General features: G+C 38.4%; 1 protein-coding gene across 1 annotated transcript in view; it reads left to right on the top strand.

Annotated features, from left to right (window-relative positions):
- The window catches only part of LOC127424076 (whirlin-like), a 116,404-nt gene that overhangs the window by 15,897 nt on the left and 74,690 nt on the right, over positions 1 to 25,817 (top strand). The window contains exon 2 of the mRNA XM_051668859.1: positions 19,387 to 19,605. Within this exon, the coding sequence (XP_051524819.1) occupies positions 19,387 to 19,605 (219 nt within the window). The remainder of the gene's footprint in view (positions 1 to 19,386; positions 19,606 to 25,817) is intronic.

Genomic DNA, 25,817 nt, shown 5'->3' with positions numbered 1-25,817 from the left:
AGCAGCTCTTTGTCTGCTTTTGGTACACAGCGGAAAGGAAGCGCTGTCTCCAAGCAGAGGATCACCCACTGGCTCGTTGACGCCATAACTATGGCATATCTCGCCCAAAACATGCTGCTCCCGGTAGGGCTACGAGCCCATTCTACTCGTGGTGTGGCGGCTTCATGGGCCTTGGCCAGAGGTGCCTCTTTAACAGACATTTGCAGAGCAGCGGGCTGGGCAACACCCAACACCTTTGCAAGGTTCTACAACCTCCGGGTGGAACCGGTTTTGTCCCAGGTAGTGGCATGCAACACAAGCGGATAAGCCCGGGATAGCCGGCCGGGTGTATCGCTTGCACATAGCACCTTCCACCTCCTTTTGAGCTGAAGACGTGCGCCTAAATTCCCAGTAGTGTACACAAAATTTGTTCCCTGGTTGACTTCCTCCGAGCCCTGTGGCAGTCGAGTTTTCGGAGAGACTCGCTGCCGGCCCAGTACACACGCTAACTAAGAGCCCGGTTCTGGGGTAGGTGCTCCGCATGTGGCGGTTCCCTGTAAGGCTAACCCCATGCGATCTATATCTTCCGCTAATTCGTTTCCCTCCTGGCAAACTGCGTCTTCCTTGGGCAGAGCCCCTCTGCCCCAGTCTCCATGTTTGTAGGAACTCCTCCCCCATTGGGCAGGATCTACCTTGAAGGCTCTCCACATGGTTGGAAAGACCATGTGACGTATTCTTCCACTTAAATACCCCCTCCCCCCCCCTCTTGGGGCGAGGTGTGGTCTCCACGGTGTCCTCCCCTTGGGAGGGACACCCCCCGACTAGACCTGGTGGCCCAGTTGGATAATCCCCCTTCTTTTTTAGGGAGTGGAAAAAGAGCAGGGGAAAAGAGGCCACGACTGGGTTAAGCCTGTCTCTATCTTTGGGTAGATGACTTGTCCCCAAAAAGGGCCGTTCGACACTCATAACTGTGTTGGGGGAGGTTACGTGTCGACCTGGTGTGCTGGCTATGAGGCACACAGCAAGTCTGCCCACCACACACCGCCAGTTCACGTAACACAGTTCAGCCTTGTGGTGTTTTGTATAGGGACCCCTAGTGTCACTACATCGACACCAACGTCGAGTGAGTGACAGATAGGGAACGTCATGGTTACTGGTGCAACCTCCGTTCCCTGATGGAGGGAACGAGACGTTGGTCCCTCCTGCCACAACGCTGAACTACCCGCTGAAATGGCCGGACCTTATATCGGCTCCTCAGTGTAAAACCTGAATGAGTGGTTGCATACCAGCTCCTTTTATACCCGTATGTCAGGGGGAGTGGCATGCAAATACCACTCGCCAATTTTCATTGGCCTTTTATCAAAGACCAGAGGTGTCTCGGGCTCCCAAGAGTGACCCCTAGTGTCACTACATCGACATCAACGTCTCGTTCCCTCCATCAGGGAACGGAGGTTACACCAGTAACCATGACGTTTTCACTAGTTGAATATTTAAAGCTGAACGAGCACTGGATTGATCCATTACTTGTGTGCACATCCCTAATTTGTCACAATGCACATGGACTACTTTAATGGTGCTTTTGCATCCTTTTTGAAGCTTTTAGTGCCCATTTATTGTAATTGCATGTTATAAAGCGACTAGTACATTCTTTAAATTAAATGACAAAAAGTAAACTACAGAATTTGTATTTATGGCTGAACCTTTAAAACCTTTAAACCAGTCTAGAAAGAAGATGAGTTGCCAAGTTACTTTTCCTCCTTGACAATCCAACTCACAAATGAACGTGAAACTAAATAAACAATTAAAACATCCTATTATGAAAATTAGAGCATGACAAAGTGATTGTTCTAAATCATTGACACCAAAAGCTTGCTTCATGGTTCCACAAGAGAATGAGAATCTCAAAGACATTTGGTTGAGGTTAAAAATATCTGTTGAGATCACAGTGATCTGTTTGGCGTTTGAGTCCACACCAAGGGAATTAAAACTGTTCTTTATTATTACCTTCTTGTGTTAAAATTTGTAGTTTGTAGTCTTTGGCTGAGCGTGCACCTCAGGCCTTTTTGCTGGGTTTGAATGAGCTAGATCATCACTCTTTTTTTTCTTTGCTTGCTGGCATGTGCCCTGTCTCTCCTCTGCTTCATGTTATCCCTGGAGAATGACTATGTGTCTCACCCTGCACTCATTTTGAATACAAATGCAACAATTCACTCTTTGTCTCACACACACACAGTTAAACACATACAGTTAGTACATCCGGCACACACACACCCACATGCAGTACTATATATTGGATTCTATTTTGGTTCTTCGAGCAGGCTAAGCACAAAGGTTAAGGTCTTTGGTATTGATTTGGCATATTTATCCTACATTATGTAATCTGAATGCTTTGCTATTTTTAAATCTTGTGCTCCATTATTGGACAAACATTGACATTAACCAATAGAAATAAGTATCTTTTCTTAAAAACAGATAGTGATGAAAAGTGCTGATTATGTTCCATCAATCAAAAAGCGTAGATAAATTGTTGTGAATCTGATCCCAGATTGCTCTTTGTGGTTATAGACTTGTGCATGTAACAGATGTCCTTAGTGTGGAGCAATTTGTGTGTAAGTGTAACGTCGCCGGTGCTGGCAATGACGAAGACAATGACGAGAACCCAAGTGCAGTTTATTTACAAAGTGCTTTAATCCAAATGTGATGACTAAACAAAACAAACAACTTGATTAGACTTGACTTGACTTGAGCATAACATGGCTTGATTTGGCTAAGAGCCATCCACATACATTCAATACTTGACCATTGACATTGGCAAACATGAGGGCTTAAATACAAGACATGGGAGAACACAAACCAATGAACAAACAGAACTGATAACAAGCTAATTAAACAATCAACCAATGAAAAGACAAGACACATGAACATGGAGGGAAAACATTAAATCACACGACAAGGGAACGGGAACTAAACTTTTGAAAATAAAAGACATGAATCAACAAAATACACATTTTTTTAAATAAAATGGTGATCTCATGTTTGGTACTGCAAGAGTTTCACAATGTAGAACTGCTGCTTTTAACACAGCTTACTTGATTACTCACCTATAAGCCACCTGAAAATGCTAATTCTGTCATAATTTACTCACCCTTATGTCATTCCAAACCCATATGAACTTTTTCTTATGTGGAACACAACATTTTGTGTCATTTACTTTGGTATATTAATGAATGCCCATGCTGTTCTTTTCTATTCAGAGAAAACACAGTGATCAGGGGCTGTCAAGCTCCAAACAGTCCAAAAAAAAAAAAAAAAAAGAAACATAACGGCATCACAGAAGTAGTCAATATAACTTGTGTGTGGTCATTGTCTGCTTTCATGAAAGAAAGAAAGTCTTATAGTTTTGGAACAACATTAGGATGAGTTGATGACATAATTTTCTTTTCTTTTTTTTATCAACTATTCATTTTAAGAGCATAAGTGAGTTTGTTCATCTCTCCAGAGATGTGTAATTAAAACTGTGTGATTTCGAATGCCAGACTGAGTTGTTATAAACTAAGAGGCTTTTGATTGGCTATTGATGAGCTATTCTGCTCTTTAGGTTGGCCTATGTTGTTCCTCTTGCTGCCTGTTTAAGTTTTCTTTTTATGTTTGTCTCCTTTTGATCTCTCTCCATTCACATCCCAAAAAAAGCTGTTACCACTGTGAGGACAGCAGTTTTGTCCTGATGACTTGGTAAAGTAGTCCACTGTAATTGCTGCCTGCTGTCCTTTGCAGATATTAGATCAATCTTTGCTAACTCAGATTGCTGGAGTGTCTTCACACAGGAAATGCTCCACCGTGAAATGATAAAGAATACGTAAGCCTCTGAATAGAGACATCTGAACATGCCTGGTTGCTACTCTTGGAAATGACATATATTCCATCTTTACTAAGTGCTTAGCTATGCATATGCTGCATAAACTGCACTGAATCATGTGAATGAATCGTCAGTGAGGCACAAGGGATTTGAGAGATGATTGTTTGTGTGAGCATGCACAATAGCCCTGTTTCTGTAGAAATTGAAGTGAAATGACTGAGTTTAAGGCAAGGAGCTGTGAGAGAACAAGCAATTGCAAATGGTGGACAAAAGGAATTCTCAATGCAAATTGAAGGTGACAGCCCACTTGTTTACCTTTTTCAGGACACAGCCATCTGTTCTCTGTACCTGTGAAAAGCCAGTTTATTAGTATGCATATTTATGATACTTTGAAGAATAGGATAAAGCGCTTAGTTTTCCGACTCATAAAAAGCTGTCTGCTGTTCAGTTGAAATTTAGAGTAGTGAAAGCTGAATGCTTTCAAGTAATACATTTTTTTCAAGTGGTGCTTTTCAGTGGTGGTCGACCAATATAAATCACAGAGGCCCATAAATCGGCCAATATTCGGAATCTTTTAATTATCGGCATTGGCCGATACATTTTCCCATTTGGCCGATTTGTTTCTTGAGGGCGCTGAGAATTGGCTGCTTGCATGTGAAGTGTAATGGGAGCCAGCTGACAGATAGCTGTGCAATGTGTATAACCCTCACTCTACTGACCTCAAGAGGTGCACTAGTGACTGACATTAGAGGCTGTATTAGCCTCCTTGTTAGCGCACCCGCCTCCCATGCCGGAGACGCCGGGTAGCGGCGGAGCGAATAGAACAAGAGCGTCACAGAAGCAACTGAGACATGTAAAATCCAGTCATGGTTCATTTTGTTGTTTAGTGCTATTGTGTTACTACAATAATAGACCTGTGTGCAACAGTCTAATTTAAATGGTCTGCATATCAGAGCCGCAGCAGACGCAGCAGAGCACTAATGTTAAAGTGGCACCTGTTTCATTCTCCCTCTCTCTCCGCAACAGTTCCCTGTAACTTTTAACTGTCTAGTCTAATGATAAAAGGAAAATATCAATAAAACTAATATCATATACTGTCTGCAAATATGCACAATTCTCGTTTAAACAGATGTAATAAACCAACCTCTCACAACTTGAACAGATCCAGCATCCTGTGGAACGCTCATAAATCTTCCTCTGAAGCACGTATACTATCATCCTCTCCTCAGCAGTTTCCTGTCACTTTTAACTTTCGTTTCTAATGATAAAAGGCAAATATCAATAAAACTTCTATCTGCAAATATGCAGATATCTCTTTTAAATAGATGTAATTCACAAACCTCACGAAAATCCAAGCAGGCGATCCAGGCCTTTAAACTGTCAGGAGATTGCTGCTTGTACTGGATCCGCACAAGCATATGAGTGCAGCTTCAAAGTAAAAGCACTTCACGTTTGCTATAAGTAAATGTCTTATTCACTATGCACTGTATGTACAATTGATTTGATTCAGTATTTTTTTAGAAAATGCGATTGTTAATGCGCACATGCCATCCATGGTTGCTGGACTACTGTGTGTACTGTTATTTCCTTCTTCCTAATATATTAACAATTTCTTCATGGGCAAATTAATTATTAAAATTTGATGACTAAACAGAAATCAGACGAAACTGCTATCTACTATTTAAAATACAATATAATTTTTTAGACTCTTTTTTACAAAGTTAAACTTTTGTGTTAAATTGAATAAATATAGTGCTAAATAAGAGTTTATTCATTTTATTAGCAATTTTATGTTTTTGTTATTTACTGTATTAAATTGTATGATATACCAGCATTGTATCGGCCTATCGGCCACTCTGCTCTCTGGATATCGGCATTGGCCATTAAAAAACCCTTATCGGTCGTTAACTATTTTCAGTGTTAAAGCCTCCAGCTGTTTGGGGGTGTTTTCAAGTTGCGCGAGGAGACAAGTTGGAGGCAGACTGATAAAGCTAAGGAATACCTTTCCTGATTTCATAGTGACTGAGAGTTGTCAATAATAGTAGTAGTTTTTGCTGAGCTGTAGAGGTTTGTGTTATACGCAGTGTGTATGCATTCACAGGGTCCAAAAAGAAACTTTTTCCACACAAATCAGTGGCAGGTAAATTAAGAAAATTTCATACCTGCCATAAAACTGTATATTGCATAATGTTTTTTTTATAGAAAAAATATTTTTATCCTAATGGCAAGAATTATTAAGCATGGGTCCTGGGTAGCTCAGCAAGTATTGACACTGACTACCACCCCTGGAGTCGCGAGTTCGAATCCAGGGTGTGCTGAGTGACTCCAGCCAGGTCTCCTAAGCAACCAAATTGTCCCGGTTGCTAGGGAGGGTAGAGTCACATGGGGTAACCTCCTCATGGTCGCGATTAAGTAGTTCTCGCTCTCAATGGGGCACGTGGTAAGTTGTGTGTGGATCGCGGAGAGTAGCATGAACCTCCACATGCTGTGAGTCTCCGCGGTGTCATGCACAGCGAGCCACGTGATAAGATGCGTGGATTGACGGTCTCAGAAGCGGAGGCATCTGAGACTTGTCCTCTGTCACCTGGATTGAGGTAAGTAACAGCACCACGAGGACCTGGTAAGTAGTGGGAATTGGGCATTCCAAAATTGGGGAGAAAAGGGGATAAATTTAAAAAAATTAAAAATTAATAAGCATTTTATTTCTTACATATTCCTTGCAACCATGATCCACTCCCCGTCTCTGTAAATTGTTACAGTCACAAAAACGTGGTAACTTAAAGGGGTAGTTCACCCAAAAATGAAAATTCAATCATTGTTTACTTACACCTGTGTTGTTATAACCCTTTATGACTTTCTTTCTATTTCTTAACACAAAGGGAGAAATTGTGAAAAAATGTTGTGCTCAGTGATGTCATAAAATGGCAGTTTATGGTGAACACATACATCTTCATACTTCAAAACTATAATTCAGAAGTCTAATAAATTATTGTATGCACCTATGAGTCCACACATGAGCAACAGTTCATACAGCCCCCGTTGGCGAGATGAGCCGTTCAAGCGAGAAACCGCTTTGTTTCACTTCAACCGGACTAGCAGTGATATTAACGACAGAAAACACAAAACAGCTGCACACAAACCAGAGGACAGAACTTAGAAAACATGTCTGGAGAGTTTTAGATCGAAGAATAGATGCATTTCTATGCCCAGCCTTACTTATTTGAACCGGAGTACTCAGACATCAAACAGAGAGATAGAAAAGCCTAAAGGCAGCTCCGTGTCTTAACCAGACGTCAAATGACACACGATAAAAGTTATATTTTCTATGTTAATCATAGTTATTGTCCTAACCGGTTGCATCCAAATACTGTCTTTTCCAGAGACGTCCCTGCATTTTCCAACAGGACAACATCAAACCACATACTGCCCAGATTACAAGTGTGTGGCTGTGTAAGCAAAGTGTGCGGGTGCTAGATTGGCCTGCCTGCAGTAGTGACCTATCTCCAGTTGATAGTGTGGTGCATTATGAAGTGCAAAATATGGTAATGAAGGCCCCCTACAATTGTGCAGCTGAAGACCAGCATAATGGATGAATGGGGGAAAATTCGACTTGCTAACAAACTTAAAAATACTTAAAATGGTTATTAGAATTAGAATATATATATATATATATATATATATATATATATATATATATATATATATATATAGTATATATACTGTAATAAGTAAGTTCACTAGGTAAAACATCAAATAATGTGTTGTTGTAGTGCTTTCAATATAGCACAGGGTGAATAGAATTTACAAATCTCTCCTTTTGTTTTGTTTTTTTGCATTTTCCATACTGTCCCAACTTTTTTGGAATTGGCGTTGTACTTGCATTCTGTGTTTGGCGAGTGTTAATTTTGGACCCTGTGTATACAATGTGAGAGACAATTTAGAATTGTGGGTTAAGCAGTGATTAATTAGACATACAGTATATTGGCTTAGAAGTGCATAAGTTAATTTAGCACTGGTTAAAAAGTAAGTGAAGAATTATGGAAAAAGCCTTATTCTGAGTAATGCTGTGTGTATAAAACTGTGAATTTACAACATGTTCAACATAGCATCAGTTGTACCATAGTGTGTATGTGAGTTGCACTGCATATAGAAAGTTAGGGTTAGAGTTAGGGTTAAACTACACAGTGACAGAACAGCATTGAAATAGAACTCACTCACTGTAAGATGTATTTGTGCCTTTATCTAATCAATACAGATTATTCTACCTAATGCTCCAGAGTTTAGACCTTTGTGGCTGAACAGAGCTATGCTGAAAAATAATGGAAACTAAAGAAATATGGTGGAAAGTGAGGGTTTTTCATCTAGGTCAGCTAATGTTTGTGTAATTCTCCTTTTTCAGAGGCCATACAGGACCATTTTTTTCTTTCCAGTGCTGTTGTGTGACGGTGTACCGAACACATCTATAATCAGAATTTATACCAACAGTAATAGCTGCTATGAGTGCTTTAATGGAGTGTGCATCTTTTATTTGCTTGCCTTCACACTGCGATGTCACATTTAATGGGACAATAAACAAGCAAATTAAAATATTGGCAACCCAAGTGACTCAAATACACTCCATGACTCCCCAACTCTCAAATTTGTTCTTTTAAACAATTTAGAGTTGCATGAGGAGAGTTGGAAACAATTAAGTCTTTGTTGTGTTTTCAGATTTGTACTTCACAGTAAGTAAAGTACCCTTGTCTTATTAGCTCCCCTTTGGGCTAGTTTGCACGCTCTTTTATCAGCAGCTGAAAATGCACATATATACGATAAAACTTCTCTGCAAAGTCAGACAGAGAAAACATGTTTATATTTATCTCACCTACCTTTGCTGCTTTCAACTTTTTCAAGTAAGATATTTTTGTGTCTCCCTGGAGGCATACGTTCTACTCTTGACCTTTTCCATTCTGAATGGGTGAGGAAATCTGAGAAGTTCGCTGGCCTCCTTTTCCACAGTATATGAGCTCCTTCCAAATGTACAGAGAAAGAGTGACATATGAAGTTGGGCACATGACCTGAGCTAGAGATGAAACTGAGAGGCGGGAATGAAATGTGGGAAGTTGATTTATCTTGGGAGATAGAATGTTTTAAGCAGTGTTGTAGTACTTGAGATCCCCCCCCCCCCCCCCATGAAGGCATAGAGACGGTAGTACAGTGTTTTAAAGTTGCTAATTCAGTATATTTGCCATTACAAAGTATTTAATGCAACCAGTTTAAATATTTTGTCCATCATAACATTATTGTTCTAACAAACTCTAGTCCGCTGTCAAACGCAACTCCTCACATGCCCACAAAATGATGCTTCATCATCACACTTGTAGTAAAAACATTCAGTCTGTGAACTGACTGAATGAATAGAATACAACAGGTGTATTGTTTTACTCAAAGACTAAAAGCTGTTTATTTGTGCACAGCATAGAGTTACAGATGTTATGAACAGATGTGGCTTGTCGTGTTTCTCTCATGAAACATAAAAAGAATATGAGAATCTGTTAAATACGATTAGTAAAAGCAATTTCTCCTGTTTTAAACAAGTCCAAAAACACTGTTATATGATGTGTAGATTCTGTAGTACTGTAATCTTCACGGAGCGCGTTTGACATCTGAACCAGGTGAATGGAGGCCGGGTGGCTGCTCCTGGGTCCTAGTGCCTGCCGAATCCAACCTCTGTCAGTGCGACTTATTTGTTTATGTGACTTATTTTTTCTCTCTATCAACAACGTGATTTTGACCCGCTGCGACTTATAGTCAGGTATGACTTAATAAATACAGTAAATAAATAAATAAATAAAAATATATTTACTGAATTAATTTGCAAAGTGGAAAAGACACATATTTGTTGGTTTTTCATTATCCAATTAGCACTCTTGGCCTCTGTGACCTCATTATACAGCATACCTATGTTACTTGCATTTTTTGCATAGCCAAATTTCAAACATTACGAGTTCACGCTACTAAGACAGACAGAAAACATGGAACAAAAACAAGTTCTTGAAAAGGAAAACTATAGACGATGGTTATGTGGGATAGTGGTGTACTATGGGATTTTTTAATCGTAAAAAGTGTGCTGTGGCAGAAAAAATGTTGGGACACACTGACCTAAACCAGAGTTCATCTGCAAAAGCAAGATGAGCAAATGAGTTCATCTGCAAAAAAGCGTCCAAAAGAAAACACACAGCAGTATGTAAATTCTGCAGTGCAATGCTTACCGAGACAGCTGGGACCACGTCAAACTTTTATCGGCACTTAGAAAGGAAGCATAAAGAAAGGTAAGCTTCTTGTAAGTGATGATAGCAAAGCTAGCTAGCTAACATTAGCAATCTGCCTCTTGCTGCATTCCGTTCGACTCTGAAAGTCGGATTTTCTACTGGGAAAAGTGCAATGGAACGGCACTTGAAGTTGTAATTACAACTTGGAAAGTCGTGCGGAAATGTTAAACTCAGATTTTCACCGAGATGTGGGTGCATGTCTTCACACAATCTTGTCGGCACCCAGGAAGATGTATAAAATAAGTGATAATCATTCACTTTTATTAAATAATATTGATAAATTAGTCAAAGTTCCTACATTACATGATATTAAAGCTTGTTTAACAAACATTAGCAGAGTAGCAGGTGTTCAAAACATGGTAAATTATACTCTCTTTTGATAATCGTTCACGTGTAGCACAAATGCTAGCGTTGCAGATTGTTTATGAATTGGGTTGCTAGAAGACATCTCTGGTGACAGTCAAACACCTGCTAAGCTAACAAGAGCATTGTAGTTTTGTTTCCTTTAACGTCATCTTCCGAGCATCTGGCACTGGAATGCCTTTAGTCAGAGATCGGAGATATCAAGTGGAATATCCCACATCTGATTTGAATGGAATGCAGCATCTGTACCTAAACTCATCATCATCCCTCACCCAAAGAGATTTAGAGAGTATTAGCTATACATATTAGCTACCTATGTATTTACTGTGTTTCAGGGCGCTAGTTTCAGTTGCTTGCCAGCTATTTGCCACCTAGCTTGGTGCGCAAGCTACTCAATTTAGATAATATATATTGAGGGATGTAGCTAATGCACAAGGGTGGAAAGAGTACTGAGAACTAATACTCAAGCAAAAGTATTGTTACATCTTAAAAAATGTAGTATGAGTAGAATAGAAGTACCTGTCCTAAACTCTACTCAAGTAAGAGTAAAAGAGTAGCTCATTTAAAAGTACTCAAGAGTAGTGAGTATTGAGTACTGAGCTGTGAAAGCTATGCCCCTTTATAATAAAAACTTGATGCTGCAATTTAAAAATGTAGCACACATATCGTAATTTACATTCCCTTTTATGGTTTGTAAGAATAAAAAAAATAGGTATTTTATAGGTGTTTGTGATTGACAACTTTTAAAATACATCACTTATCTATGATACTGTAAACACTACATGAATCTGATTTAAAAAATAAAAGGGCGACATGATTACAGAAATGAAAAAATGAAAAAGTTATTTTCAATATCATAATGTATGAAACAATTACATTAAAATCAGTTTATGGGAAGGGTCTAAATTTTCCTTAATGCCAACAGAGAGAGTTACTGTTGTGCTTAAAACATGTTCAAAACAATGCAATGAATGCAAAAAAGCAGGGTCACTTGGTGCGTTATGTCCCGCACAATAGAGGGGGTAGAGCAGTGGTTTGGTACAGGGGCCACATCGGGCTTTAAAGGAATAATTCACACAAAAATGAAAATTCTCTCATCATTTAGTCACCCTTATGCCATCTCAGATGTGTATGACTTTCTTCAGCAGAACACAAATGAAGATTTTTAGAAGAATAGCTCAGCTCTTTTGGTCCATACAATACAAGTGAATGGGTGCTAAAATTTTGAAGCTCCAAAAATCACATAAATCAGCATAAAAGTAGCCTAATCCATGTGACTCCAGTGGTTAAATCCATGTGTTCAGAAAAGATATGATAGGTTAGGTGAGAAACAGATCAATATTTAAGTACATTTTTACTATAAATTCTCCTCCCTGCTCAGTCAGTCTCCACATTAACTTTCACTTTCTTCTTCTTTTGTTTTTGGTGACATTCTTCATGCATATCGCCATCTACTGGGCAGGGAGAAGAATTTCTAGCAAAAATGGACTTAAATATTGATCTGTTTCTCACCCACACCTATCATATCACTTCTGAAGACATGGATTTAACCACTGGAGTCATATGGATTACTTTTATGCTGCATTTATGTGCTTTTTGGAGCCTCATAATTTTGGCATCCATTCACTTGTATTGTATGGGCCTATAGAGATGAAATATTCTTCTAAAAATCTTAATTTGTTTTCTTCTGAAGAAAGAAAGTCATACACATCTGGGATGGCATGAGGGTGAGTAAATGATGAGAGAATTTTCACATTTTGAGTGAACTATTTCTTTAAGTAGGACATGGGGGGCCACATTGTCCTCCTTTTGAGATACAATGTTCCACATTGATTTAGTTCTTGTATCTTTTAAGCCCAGAAATAGTTGTGTTCTCATTCTAATGCATAATGCACAATTTTCTGAAGTTTGTAACTGGTGGAATGTTCTGCCTGAAGTATAGCTCTACAAATGTTGATACTTTTCTATCAGGCATTAGAAAAAAAATTGATAAAGGCTAAGCATAATTATAAAATATTTTATCATTTCTACTTTCCTGGTAATTTATTATACAAATTAACACACTCTCTACATCAGGGGTTGGTATTATAAAAAAATATATATATTATTAAAAAATATCACAGATTTATTCTATTACATTAATACTTCAAGTTATTCAGCCAAAAGCAGAGAGTGGATTTCTCATTTCCTTGTTATTTGATTAATAGCCTTTATATGACATAGCCTAGTGCTCTATTCGGTTACATGTACACTTCAAGTCCAACATTTTGATGCAAATACACTTTTTGTCCCACTGTTTACACTCACTTTAGACCAAACCGTCTGCGCTTATATTAACGCCTCATCGAGACGGGCATTGGCGGAATTATAAAGTGCATTGGATCATTTAGGCGCAATAGCGCTCAAACATTAGCCGCCTGTCAATCAAACAGCACGCAGCTACGGACGTCAGGAAATAAAAAGTCAATATTTTATATTTTATCTAGATCAACCAACCAGTGGTTGTCTTGCTATCACGATCGATGTAACGAACACCCCTGTTCTAGATGTAGATCATAGGCTAGTATAGAAAATTACTCAAAAGTTTATCATCGATATCGGTCTCTTTTTCTTTCAGAAAACATCAAGATTGTTTTATCGCCCAGCTCTATTGATAACATCACCTTAATCTCTCACATCAACCCAATAATCTCAATAAGCTTATTTACAGGCTACATTATAGACCCACAGAATCTAGTAAGCAGAAATATGAAATTTAGCTCGATATGTTTCTTAAAATTAGAGGCAGGATTAATGATGATATCTGGCTTGAGCAAGTTAAACTCACATGACACAGTCAGGCAATTGGCCTTTTCCACTGCGAAAAGCCCTTGTGTTGAAATGTGCTTGAGGCATCCTGCACACCCATAACAGATGGTGCCAGATCTATAGCTGCTGTTCAAGTTTTTTACATGTGATTTGATTTGATGGGAGTCACGAGACTCTCCCTAGACAATCATGTTGATAGATAAAAATAAAATCAGGACAGGGGAGTAGCAAACACAGACAATGGGAAAATATCGCAGTAAAAGTACAGTTACAGCACTTAAAATATACTCAAGTAAAAGTAAAAGTATAACATTTTTAAACTACTTAAAAAAAGTATAATTCCTGGGGAAAACTACTTAATTACAATAACGTGAGTATTTGTAATTCGTTACTTTACACCCCTGCTAATGCAGTGTCAACTTTGTGAGAGATTGCAGGGACAGGGCATGTAGTGACAAATTGTTGTTCCCAAGTTACATTTTTGCTTGTGATAAACAATGACGAGACAGGCCACATAAAGCTATGTAGCTAATGTATATTAAGTTATGTTATATCAACAGAGTGTGACAGCAGAGAGTGGAGACTGAGTAATGCGCCTCCACTTATATGAAACATTTACATTTTAAATAGGCTGCTTTGCTTACGTATGGCATTCTTTGTTCTATTTTCTAGATTTAGCTATGTGGTTAGCAAATTGAACACATTTATACAAGGCTTGTTGTTGGATCAAAAACAACAAAAACTTACTAGAATGTTTAAGAAAAGATAGAGAAAAGTGAAGACTTAAGTATTGAATAATTGTTTGATATATTCTGTACTTGATGGTTTCTAGGGGAAGTGTCATCCAGAAAACCCGATGCGATGCTTGCACAAAAATTGTATTGTTTTAGGTGGATGGTACAACTTTGTAAAGGAGTGTTGAACAAAGATGGTTGATTTCAGCTCCTTAGTGTTTGTTTGTATTTGTTTGCTCATAGAAAACAAAGGAAAATTCACACACATAAAATTCACCTCTGCAATGCTTTTTGATTATTTTATCAAGACATTTCTCATGGTACACTGATACACACACACACACACACACACACACACACACACACACACACACACTCACACACAATCACACACACACAAACTATATCAAACTTTATATCATTGTGGGTACTCTCCATAGACTTCCATGCATTTTATAGATTTTATACAGATTTAACAATAATTTCTATCTCCTAACCCTACCCCTAAACCTGACCCTCACAGAAACCTTTTTGCATTTTTACATTTTCAAAAAAACATAGTTTAGTATGTTTGATAAGCCATTTCCCTCGTGGGGACCGCTGGCTGGGCCCCACATGGTAGGTGATCTCAGGTTTTACTATCCTTGTGGGAACATTTGGTCCCCACAATGTAGTATAAACATGTACACACACACACACACACACACACACATACAAAATGTATATATATGGCAATAAAAGAGGTGAATGAAGAGGAATCTTCATTTGTATTCTGTGGGTGTTTTTATTGGAATGTGGATCTTTCAGATCAATTTGAGGAATGCCTATGGTTTGCATGTTCCACATTTTATCGTAAGTGTGTCATGCAGTGTGGGACTCGCACTGGTCTGGTCTTGGTCTTGACTCGGTCTCGCCCTGCCTCGGTCTTGGTCTTGACTTGGTCTCAACCCCTCAAAGTCTTGGTCTTGTCTCAGTCTCGATACACTCTGGTCTTGGTCTTGACTTGGTCTCGGTTTAGGTGGTCTTGACTACAACACTGGTTTTATGTTTCTTTTTTACATATCTGTCAGGTTTAGTACTATGTTTTTCCTACAGATCTTTATGTAAGATATTTACCAGCATCAGCATGCTTTCAGAGTTAAGCTAAGCTGACAAAGGAAAGCTGTATCTTTAAAAAGTACCTCATGTTAGCGAGTGAAGATTGCAACTCTTGTCTTGACTTTTTTCAATGGAGCGGTTCTGAAGAAGACCTACTTTTCTTCTCTTTTTTACTGTTTAATGGTGTTTCTAGGTCTGAAGTCTTCAGGGGGTACTGTGCATATTGCCAAGCTTTTACGGTCCATTCCGGAACTGTCCGCAGATGCTGTTCTTCCTCCCTGTGGGTTAGGACATGGAAATTGTGACAGAAAACAGAAACAACATTGTTTAATTATTAATCACCCATAAAACTGAATTACACTACAAGTAGTGCTTTTTATGGTTATCCCTTAGAAGGTCACCCATGAGATTCAAAGGGTTTCATTGTTTAATTATACAGTATATCACAAAGATGCTTGTGCTGGTGTAGCTTTTTCGGTTAACTATTATTACTCGATTGTTGGCACCATTCATTCACAATTGTGATGATTCAGAGGCAAAAAGGAGACTGAGAGCATAATGAGCTCAGACTGAATGCCCAGAGGATAGTCCCAAACTGTAGTGAAATCTCCTGGTTATTATTGGTTTTGAAATATATGCTACAAGAAGGGATTTTTTTGTCCATGCTCATGATAACTCTTTTTCCTTTCTGTCTTGCACTATTATTTGCTTTTTTTACTCCTCAATATCTCAATTGTTTCTCCTCAGTGAGATCAAATGGGAAATCGCATCCCAATGTTCATGTACCCTGAAACTGACCCCGTTCTGCCAAATTACTGACATGCACCATCCCCCATCAGACATTTTTGCATCAGTTCAAATATGATCATCTTTCCTTCTTGCACTACTTACAGTGCAAAGCAGAGTCACGGGTTCTGGTTCCATGAATACCAGGACGTAATTGTGTACACTTGAAGAAAGGTGAAGGTGAATTTGAAGGTTGCGTTTTCGCTCTAAATTTCCATTTTTCCATTTTATTGTATTTGGAACCTTTTACCTCAACATACTGCTATTATTTAAAAATCCTTTTACAGTTAACGTTCAGCTAAGCAGCTGTGGCAACAGATCTGCATAGCTTCAAAAATGATTAAGCACACCACCCCAGGCTGTGACCTCACGGTCTAATCATCGTCATCTTTGTCACCATCAATCATATCTATGTCACCACAGGTCTCAATTGGTGTCTGGTCTGGTGGCTGGAAGTGAGCGTGAAACAGGTTTGTTACACACTCTTATCAGAACAGGGTTGCGTCTACTGAGGCTCAGCACAGAAATGTCAGGTGTGTCCTCTGCCACTGTGATGAAGAGACCACTGGCTTATGGTTTATTCAAGCCCTGTAAGATGCCCTCATTTTCACTCTCACTCTCTCTCCTTTTCTGTCTACTTCTCCCTGTTTCGGAGCCTTTGCCGCTTTTTTGCTCTGTCACTCTCATACTGACGCTTGGGGAATCGACTCAGACTGGTGCTCACATTCTGGGAAGCCGTCAGTGGGTATGAGTAACTAACTAAAAGGAAGACATTTTGCATCTGTTGGAAGTTTGAAAAGCTTGCCCTTTTCAAAGAAAGGGGAGACCAGGAGAAATTGTAATAGGGGGGCAGTTGTAACACTAAAATGTATTCAATCACAAATAAGCTTAATTTAAAGACTTAGGGCTCTGCCAGATTTACCTTTACATTGCTAATTTCCACAGGCGAAATACAGACATCTCAATGGGAATCAGCACAATTAGGAATTTTGCCTGATGGATTTTGGTGGCGAAGAAATTTCCCTATGCTGATAACTATCAAAAATCAGCAAAAATAAGACATTGGAAGAAAACCGTGTTTACATGAGATTTAAAATCATCGGGTTATTCTCTGATTTTGATGTCAAATTGTAACTGTCAAAATCAAACATGCATGCGCACGACATGTGCACATTAATCCGCAAGAACAAAAACTGGATAAGCCTCAAGAACGCTGCTAAAGGTGCTTTCATGCAGGGTGTTTAATGAGCAAAAGTCTATTCGTGCTAGTCTTTTTATGCTCAAACTGTTTATGAAATTTCCCCAATAAAAGACCATTTAAGGTGTTTACATGAGCTTGCATGTTGTCAGCTTATTAAATATAATCAATGTAAGGTTGTGCATGTTAATATGCTCACTATAAGTCTGTTATTGGTATAGTTATTTTTGACACATACTGTATAAATGTCTCTTATTCCAAGATGGAATATATGTTGTAGTCTGCTTTTTTGTTTTTTTTACAATTGCCTCTGGTCTCCCCTACATTTTGAAGCTTTTCTCTCTCTCTCTCTCTCTCTCAGGATAGAACAATGTGACCTACCCTTTGGACATCCACAAAGCATTCAATCCCCCCTCATTCTTTCTCGCTCACTTAATGGCTAAGAACTCCTCACATACTGTACGTTATGTAAGAGATTTGCTCAATAGTTGTCCATGCTCTTGTTGTTGCACACTGAGGTGTTATTATATATCTGACCAGATTTGGTCAAGTGCTCCATTCAGAGGCTACAAATGAAATGCTTTATGCTGTTTCACAGGTTTGTTGCTCTTATTTTTAGCTCCTTACATCTTTTTCTCAGAAGTGTTTTGGCAGCATATTTAAATGAGGACATGCATGCCATTGTTCATAATTCATGCAGCAACAATTAAGAAAAGAAATGTTGAATATGTCGTTCCGTTCCAGTTAAACATTTATGTTAATCTGTGTAGATCCATGCAAATGACCAACATGGGAAAGCTATTTGTTCTGCAAGTGAGCCAGAGGGATTCATTCACAACAATGAGCATTTCTTAGACTGTTATAAGCGCTGTGCTAATGGAGATGGCCCAGTCTTCAATTCTGCTATTCATTAGCTGATATATTTCTGCCAATAGATACTTTTCATCCTGCTCTTAATTTAATTTCTTGTACATTTCTGTGAGAGCTCATGTTCTATACAGTCAGTAAGAGTCATTCAGTGTTGTAAAAGTGGAGAGTATAGATTTGGGTGGGTTCCGATTTTTAACAGATGTTCCCAGAGAGAAATGTTATTGTTCAGAGGTAGCTTCACAGTTTCACAGTTTAGGACACTTAGTGGTGTTGTCATTCATTTTTCTTTTAAGTATCAACTTTGTCTCAGTTTTTTCCCTTAAATTCCTTAGGAGGAATACAAATTGAAACAAATGACACAATTGTTGACATGCTGTAATAGTACAGAGCTATAAAAATTAATGTGGAGAGCCAGTGTTCGAATTGAGTCAGATCTCTTGCAGATCTCTCTGAATCATCTGCTCTGCACAGGGAGATGATGTCTGTATCAGGAGTCACACTAAAAATACTCTCCACTCCACCGAAGCTTCCAGCTCTGTCCCTATGAAGAATATTAAATGTCAGAGATGGATGTCTGTGGAGATGAGAGCAGCTCAGAGAAGTGGTGGGACTGATTTACAAGGCTTGAGTCAATCCACAAGAGACCTGAGAGTAGAGTCAGTGAGCTTTTATAGGACTTGTTTGGCTCTTAAAGGCCATGAATGCCAAATTACCTCTCCAGCAGGTCAAAGCACTATGCAGTCTTCAGGAGGAACATAAAACAGCTGAGAGAGATACAACCAACTTTAATTTGAAAGCTTAATGTGGAGAATTATTTTTAGAATCTAAATGGTGGCTTTTAGATTTTAATCTCAAAGTCATTATGAAATCATAATTAAACCTTTTTTACTTTCTTAATGCACACTCCTGGTCTTATCGAGCATGATTCATCGGTGCAAGTTTTTTCAAGTTTTAAACAAAATCTTCAGAATCTTTTATCAAAATGTAATAATTTGCTCTGTCTTTGAAATGACTTTCCTTTTGCCTGATGTCATGAATCCTTCTTACTTTCTTACCCCTCCCCTCTAACCACCTGGCTCTATTAACACTGTAACACTCACTTTTCACAATACAGTTTATCCCCAATGGATAAAGTCACCCTATATTTTTTCTCATTAAATATGCTACTTCACTCAGAAATAGATGACATTATGGAGATAAAATGAGTTGTGAATAGCATTTAATTTCACTTTAAAGATTTAAATGAGATTATAATTTCTATTTACATACTGTATGAAGAAATAAATTTGGAAAGTCATGATTCAGACAGTTTTGTTAATTTTGTTCCTCCCTTTTTCCCTCCTTTTTTTTTTTTTTTTGGCCTTGTCTGCTTTTCATTCACAGGTATTGAAAGGTTCTAAAAAGCTTTCCATGTCTGTCTGTTCCATGGGACGGATCCCAGGTGGTTATGTTACCAATCATGTATACACATGGGTGGACCCCCAGGGTCGCAGTTCGTCCCCACCCCCAGACCTGGTGGAGCAGCATGGCTCAGGAGGAAGACACCTGGACATCCAGCAACACGGCTACACACACTTACAGCACGAGCCTGCTGAGAAGAGGGTGAGTGTCTGTGACTTCTTGTGTGCCACAAGACAGCAAAACAAATGCTGAGCATTTATACAGCGAAGGGCACTTTCCATGAATAGGGTGCACTTTGGTGTCCCATTACTGATTTTTGAGGCACTTTAGAGCAGTAGAGGCACAAAACCTGTTTTTGAGAACTATTAGATATGTTAGATAAGCTACTACTTTTAATGTCCCACTTGAGAGATCTTAACCTATTAAACCTATCAACCTATTAACTAGGGATGTACCCAAAGCCGAATACCCTATTCGGAAAGGCATGAATAATGACTTCAAATCGAATAACGTATTCATCCGAATAATATAAAAAATATTCGTTTGACTAATTATCCAAGAAGCACAAGAAAAAAGCAACATTTTAAATAAACATATCCAAAATTACAACAAATGTATGAATCTGTGCAGCCAATATTTCTAAAGTGTAATGAATGGAAAAGCGCACGGTGTGATTTCAGATCGGATGGGCGCGGTCTTAACTTTGTTTGCGGTCTCCGTTAATTGTGCAGGTCTAGAGCTTATCAAGTGTAACATTAACTAAGATACGACAACATATACACTTTCAACTTCTTGAAATGTCTATGTTAATATATCATATGATTCCCATGTACTGTATTCATTTATAGCCTAAACCTGAGCGCAATGTTAAATTCCTGACCTGAAGTGATGATTTCACGTCGGAGCTCGTCTATCCGTCTCTTAAAGTTGAACACATTTATATCCACATCAGTGATTAGCATAGAAAGCATGCTATAGAAAGTCATGTATCAAATATGATATGCATCATAGGATTAAATGTGTGGCTTAAAAAATTTAATTTGAAACAGTAATGCAAAATGGTCCTATAACAGGGCTGGGGGCCCTCATAGTCAAAGGGCCCTATTGAGGGGGCCTTGTATAAGCTGTGGGTCCCACATATTCAAGCTTATATTAAACATTTGTTTTCAAAGTTGATAGGCTGCAAGACCTTACAGCCCAGGGCCCCCCCGGGCCCCTGGTGGTCAAGGGCCCCTGGGAACTGGCCCGGATAATTGGACCAGGGAGGCCCTAAAAGAAAATTGGCTAAATTTGAGAATGTTAAGTGTTCTTGAGCTCTGGAAAGGCACTATAAGAATTTAACATGAATTAATGATAATAATAATAATAATTCTTCTTATTATTAGGCTTTTACTATGAAAAGGCATATACAAGGCATATTTTATTAGTAAAAACTATAAATGTAAGAGTAACACTTAAAAATTAGTTTTGAAGCACTTCCGGTTTAAGCCCCGCCCACACACATTTCTATCTGAATACAGAGACAGATACAGATAATTTTGTCATATGAACAAATACAGATAGAGATACAGATAATTGCTTCACTGCACACCCCTACTATTAACCATATTAAAGTGCCATAATTCTGACATAATCTATTGAATTGATATTCAATTAGTTGTAGTAAAACTAACAAAATATGAATTAATGATTAATTGTAATCACCAAAAACGCAATGTTTACTGTAGCTGTGTCACACACATCCAAGAAATAAACATTTGAACTTTTTCTACATCAAGATTGGAAGACAAGTAAATAAGAATCTCTTTTCATTTTCACAGTTTTTACACAAATTGTAGAGTTGACTGCACAGATCAAGTGTCAACCCTTTTTCCAAACATTCAGCATTCAGCCCTCTTACCAAACATTCAGCATTCAGTATTTAACATTCAACCCTCTTACCAATGTAACTGTAAGAAAAATGATCAAACAAATATTTTTTCTTTTCTTTTCTTTTCTATATTTTCTTTTATATATTACATATAAGGGTCCATGTAATGCTTTACAATTCATTTTTCAGATCATACCAATCCAAATGCAAAAATAGAAAAACGGTTTGAAACTTTTATTTGACATTTTTTCTGGTTACTTCAAGAATGGATAATTGTCCTTTTCTCTACTGTTCTTCAATTTTACTTTTTCTAAATTGTGACTTTAGAAATTATTTTTTGAATAATTGATTTATCATCAGTTTAAATTTTTTTTTTACAAATTTTGTCTTGCAATTTGCACTGTGGGCTGTACCATTAGCACGGGGGTGTGGGTTAGGGAATGGATTGCATATACATTGAGAAGTAGTTTAAAAGGTTTGCCCAGTATTCGACAACTGCAGGCACACATGCCACCTTTCCCACGTGGAGGGGTAGGCACGTGGGCAGTAGCAAGAGAGTGGACAAACCATTTGTGCGACCCACTGAGTGCCAACTTGGCGCCAAGCACGTCTCTACACTTTAAGCAAGAATAAAGGGTTCGGCTTTGCGTTGTTAGCTCCATGCAGTGGATGATAGGGGTTTGATCTCTCACTAGCTGGCAGAAGCTGCCACTGATGGATCACATGTGTCAGTCCTCATGCCATCTCCTGCCAAATCACTTTTTCTCTAAGTTTATTTACAAAGCATAGGATATTAGCAATAGCTAAACAGTGCTGACCTCTTCTGAACTGCTTTTCATTTCCTTTTAAATTAAAGGTTATTAATCTTTTCTTATGCATTAAGGAATTTATATGGAGTTTACTTGCAATTTACCAGGTCCATTTATCCTTGTACGATATTCATTTCTAATTGGAAGGAAACTTTTGCTCATTGGTGGCTGGCTGAGTGCTTGTTGCTATTTCGTTGAACAGCTCAGAATTTTATGACATCATTCCAAAAAATTTGGCTACATAAATGTATGAATGTTGCCCTCCTCATTCACTCTCACTCCAAGAAATTTACTTGCCATTAGAGCGGTCGAATTAAGGAATTGGCAGAAAACTGCCCAGTCCAGCCAGCCGCTATTACGCTAAAGAGCTCAGAATTTTGCACTATCATTCCAAAATATTAGGCTACTTAAATGTATTGTATGGGTCTATTCTAATGTATTAACGCCTTAATAAGGAATTTACTTGCAAATAACTTTCGGAATATTGAGTTCTTCATTTAGCCAGCCACCATGCAGCAGATTTCTTCCAGTGAATATCATACAAGGAAAAATGGTAAATAGAAAGAATACGCTCAGTATAAAGGCCTTAATACATAATAATAATAATAATAATAATAATAATAATAATAATATTAATTAGTTTGCAACCTCTACTAGCCTTTTAAACTCCTCAACGTCCATGCAGTAATAAGCAGACCGTTCCCTAACCCATAACCCCATGCTAATGGTACAGCCCACAGCGCAAACTGCAAGACACAAATATGGAAAAATTACAGAGCCCGGGAAGTCTGGAAAGAGGAAAAAAATTAGATTCGTAATTTTGCAATTAGTTTATAAACCGTGCTCACAGATTTTTAAACCATTCCCTCCTTTTAACGAATCGTGTCCACGGTTTTATAAACCATGGCAATTTGCTAATCTGCACTTTCAGATTTATAAACCGTACCCCCAATTTTGCAATCCGTTCCCACAGATTCGTAGAGAAGGGGTTCAATGGTGACCTGCCACCAGCCACTGGTAGATGGAAAGATGACAGTGGCAGCTCACAAGACCTAGCAGTCCGTACTGGCAGGAGGCAGCCACCTAGTGGCAGGTCACGTGACCATCCACTTCGTCAAATGGCTGGAACCAATGACAACTGTCAGATTTATGAGGATTTTTAATCTATTAAATCTATTTACAAAGCTCCGAATTTTGCTCCCTTCCTTCTATTGTCACTCCAAGGAATTTGAATCCTTTATTATTATGGATCTAATCTTGAATATAATCATGGATCTAACGTTGTTTTTTGGAACTTGCCTTTAAAGCGGTCGAATTACCATGATCAACCAGCCCACCGCTATTGCGTTTAAGAGCTCTGAACTTTGCATTCCTCCTTGTGCTCTCTACAAAGAATTACATTAATTTATTCTTATGGAATTTATTTGTCCTAAGAGCTGTCTAATGACCATGATCTCAACTGGTAAGAAACATCAGCTCGCTTTGGTCGCAATAGCGGCCGCTCGTTTAATAACCCAGACTTTTGCAATATTCCTTCCATTATCAACCCAAAAGAATAACATTAATTACTTCTTATGGATCTATTCTTATGCATTAAAGCCCTCCTGTCTGTATTTACTGTATGTGACATTAAAGCTGCCTAATGACCATGATCCCAACTGACAGAAAATTTCCGCTGGTACTGGTTAGTCAGTTCAGCCCACCACGATTGCATTTAATAACCACGATTTTTGCAATATTCCTTACAGTTTCACTCCCAAAGAATAATATCATTTTGTTCGTATGGATATATTCTTATAATTAAAGCCCTCCTGTCTATTTTTATTGGACATTAAAGCTGTCTAATGACCATGATCCCAACTGACAGAAAATTTCTGCTCGTACTAGTTAGTCAGTTCAGCCCACCGCAGTTGCGTTTAATAACCACTATTTTTGCAATATTCCTTACATTTTCATTCCCAAAGAATAATATCATTTTGTTCGTATGGATCTATTCTTATGCATTAAATGCTTTTAAAAATGTATTTCTTTGTTACAAATGCTGTCTAATGACCGTGATCCCAACTGACAGAAAGTTTACGCTCGTAATGGTTAGTCAGTTCAGCCCACCGCGATTGAGTTTAATAACTGTGATTTTTGCAATATTCCTTACAATTTCACTCTCAAAGAATAATATAATTTTATTTGTATGAATCTTTTCTTATGCACCAAAGCCGTCCTGTCTGTATTTATGTGACATTAAACTGTCTAATGACCATGATCCCAACTGACAGAAAATTTCTGCTCGTACTAGTCAGTTCAACCCACCACGATTTGTGCAATATTCCTTATATTATCTCTCCTTCAAAATAATACAAATATTTTCATATGGATCTATTCTTATGCATTAAAGGTATTTTTCTGTATTTATTAGCAATGAAAGCTGTCTAATGACTGTGATCTAGACTGGTAGAAAATTGGTGGTCATTGGTCACTGGTCATTCATACCAATATGTGTTTAATTGATTTAGGCCTAAATTATCATAAAACATAAATCTCAGTTTGAGAATCTCAAAATAAATGACAAATTAAATTCAGTTAGGAAACTCTGTGGCGCAGGATAATAGGTCACCCCGGCACACCTTGCTACGATTACCAATCAGAACCCTTTTTTTCTCATCAAATTATATATAACCCACCCAGGCATTGTAATGGCTAGTGATGGGAAGATCGGATCATTTTACTGACTTGAATCTTTGAGTATCATTCAGCAAAATGAACAAATCTTTATTCAAGTCATTTCGTTCATTTCCTTCATTTGAGCAGAATTAAATTAAAATGTTACATTTTCAATAGCCAGATCCCCCCCAACACATCTACTTACACAAATTTTGATTATAGTCCCAATAAGGAAAAATTGATAATGCAGCCAAGAACAAATTATGAGAAACAGAAAGATTAGTTCACCTCTGGAATCTTCTTGTCCGAGTCGTTCGTTCTTTTGTCACTGCATAGCGTATACGGCTGTCAAGTGACAAAAGAATGAACGTCTCGGACCAGAAGACTCGAGAGGTGAACTAATCATTTCGGTTTCCTGTGTGAGCAATGCATAGCGTATACAGCTGTCACGTGACAAAAGATCGAACGACTCGGACCAAAAGACTCGAGAGGTGAACTAATCATTTCTGTTTCCTGTACAGTGCCTATGCGGTTTTCACATAACAAATGAACGGAGGTTGCGCAATGCACATGCGCGGCCAACACAAAATGAACAATACTCGTTCTTCTGAGTCACATAAAAGATTTGTTCAAAATGAATGAATGGTTCATGAACGACCCATCACTAGTAGTGGCACGGTTGCTACTGCATGGTAGCACGCAGTGTTTCTCAAGCCTCCTGCAGTCATCATTTTCACTATTTTCTCCTTGGTTTCCCACGTCCATGCCTCATCTTGAGCTTCAGACCCAGAAAGTACCTTTTCCTAGAAGATCAGGGAGCTGATCAAGTATTGTACGAGATCCTGGAATCCCCTATTCGCAAACACACCGAAATAAATGTCATCTTCCGGGCATGCCCGAGCCTACTAGACTGAGTGTTAACATCTCAACTGTGACGCTGATCTCCTTAAGAATTTCCACAGAATCCCTCAACACTGGAGTGAATAGGCATCTAAAGTCAGATTGTCAGATTCATCAGCCAATCAGATTGATTTATTTGTTCTTGGTGGGTGTGGTCTTTAGGATATGTCCCAGTC

The sequence above is a fragment of the Myxocyprinus asiaticus genome, chromosome 3 (genome assembly GCF_019703515.2).
Source record: "Myxocyprinus asiaticus isolate MX2 ecotype Aquarium Trade chromosome 3, UBuf_Myxa_2, whole genome shotgun sequence".
NCBI lineage: Eukaryota > Metazoa > Chordata > Actinopteri > Cypriniformes > Catostomidae > Myxocyprinus > Myxocyprinus asiaticus.
This window is presented reverse-complemented; position numbering and strand designations above follow the sequence as displayed.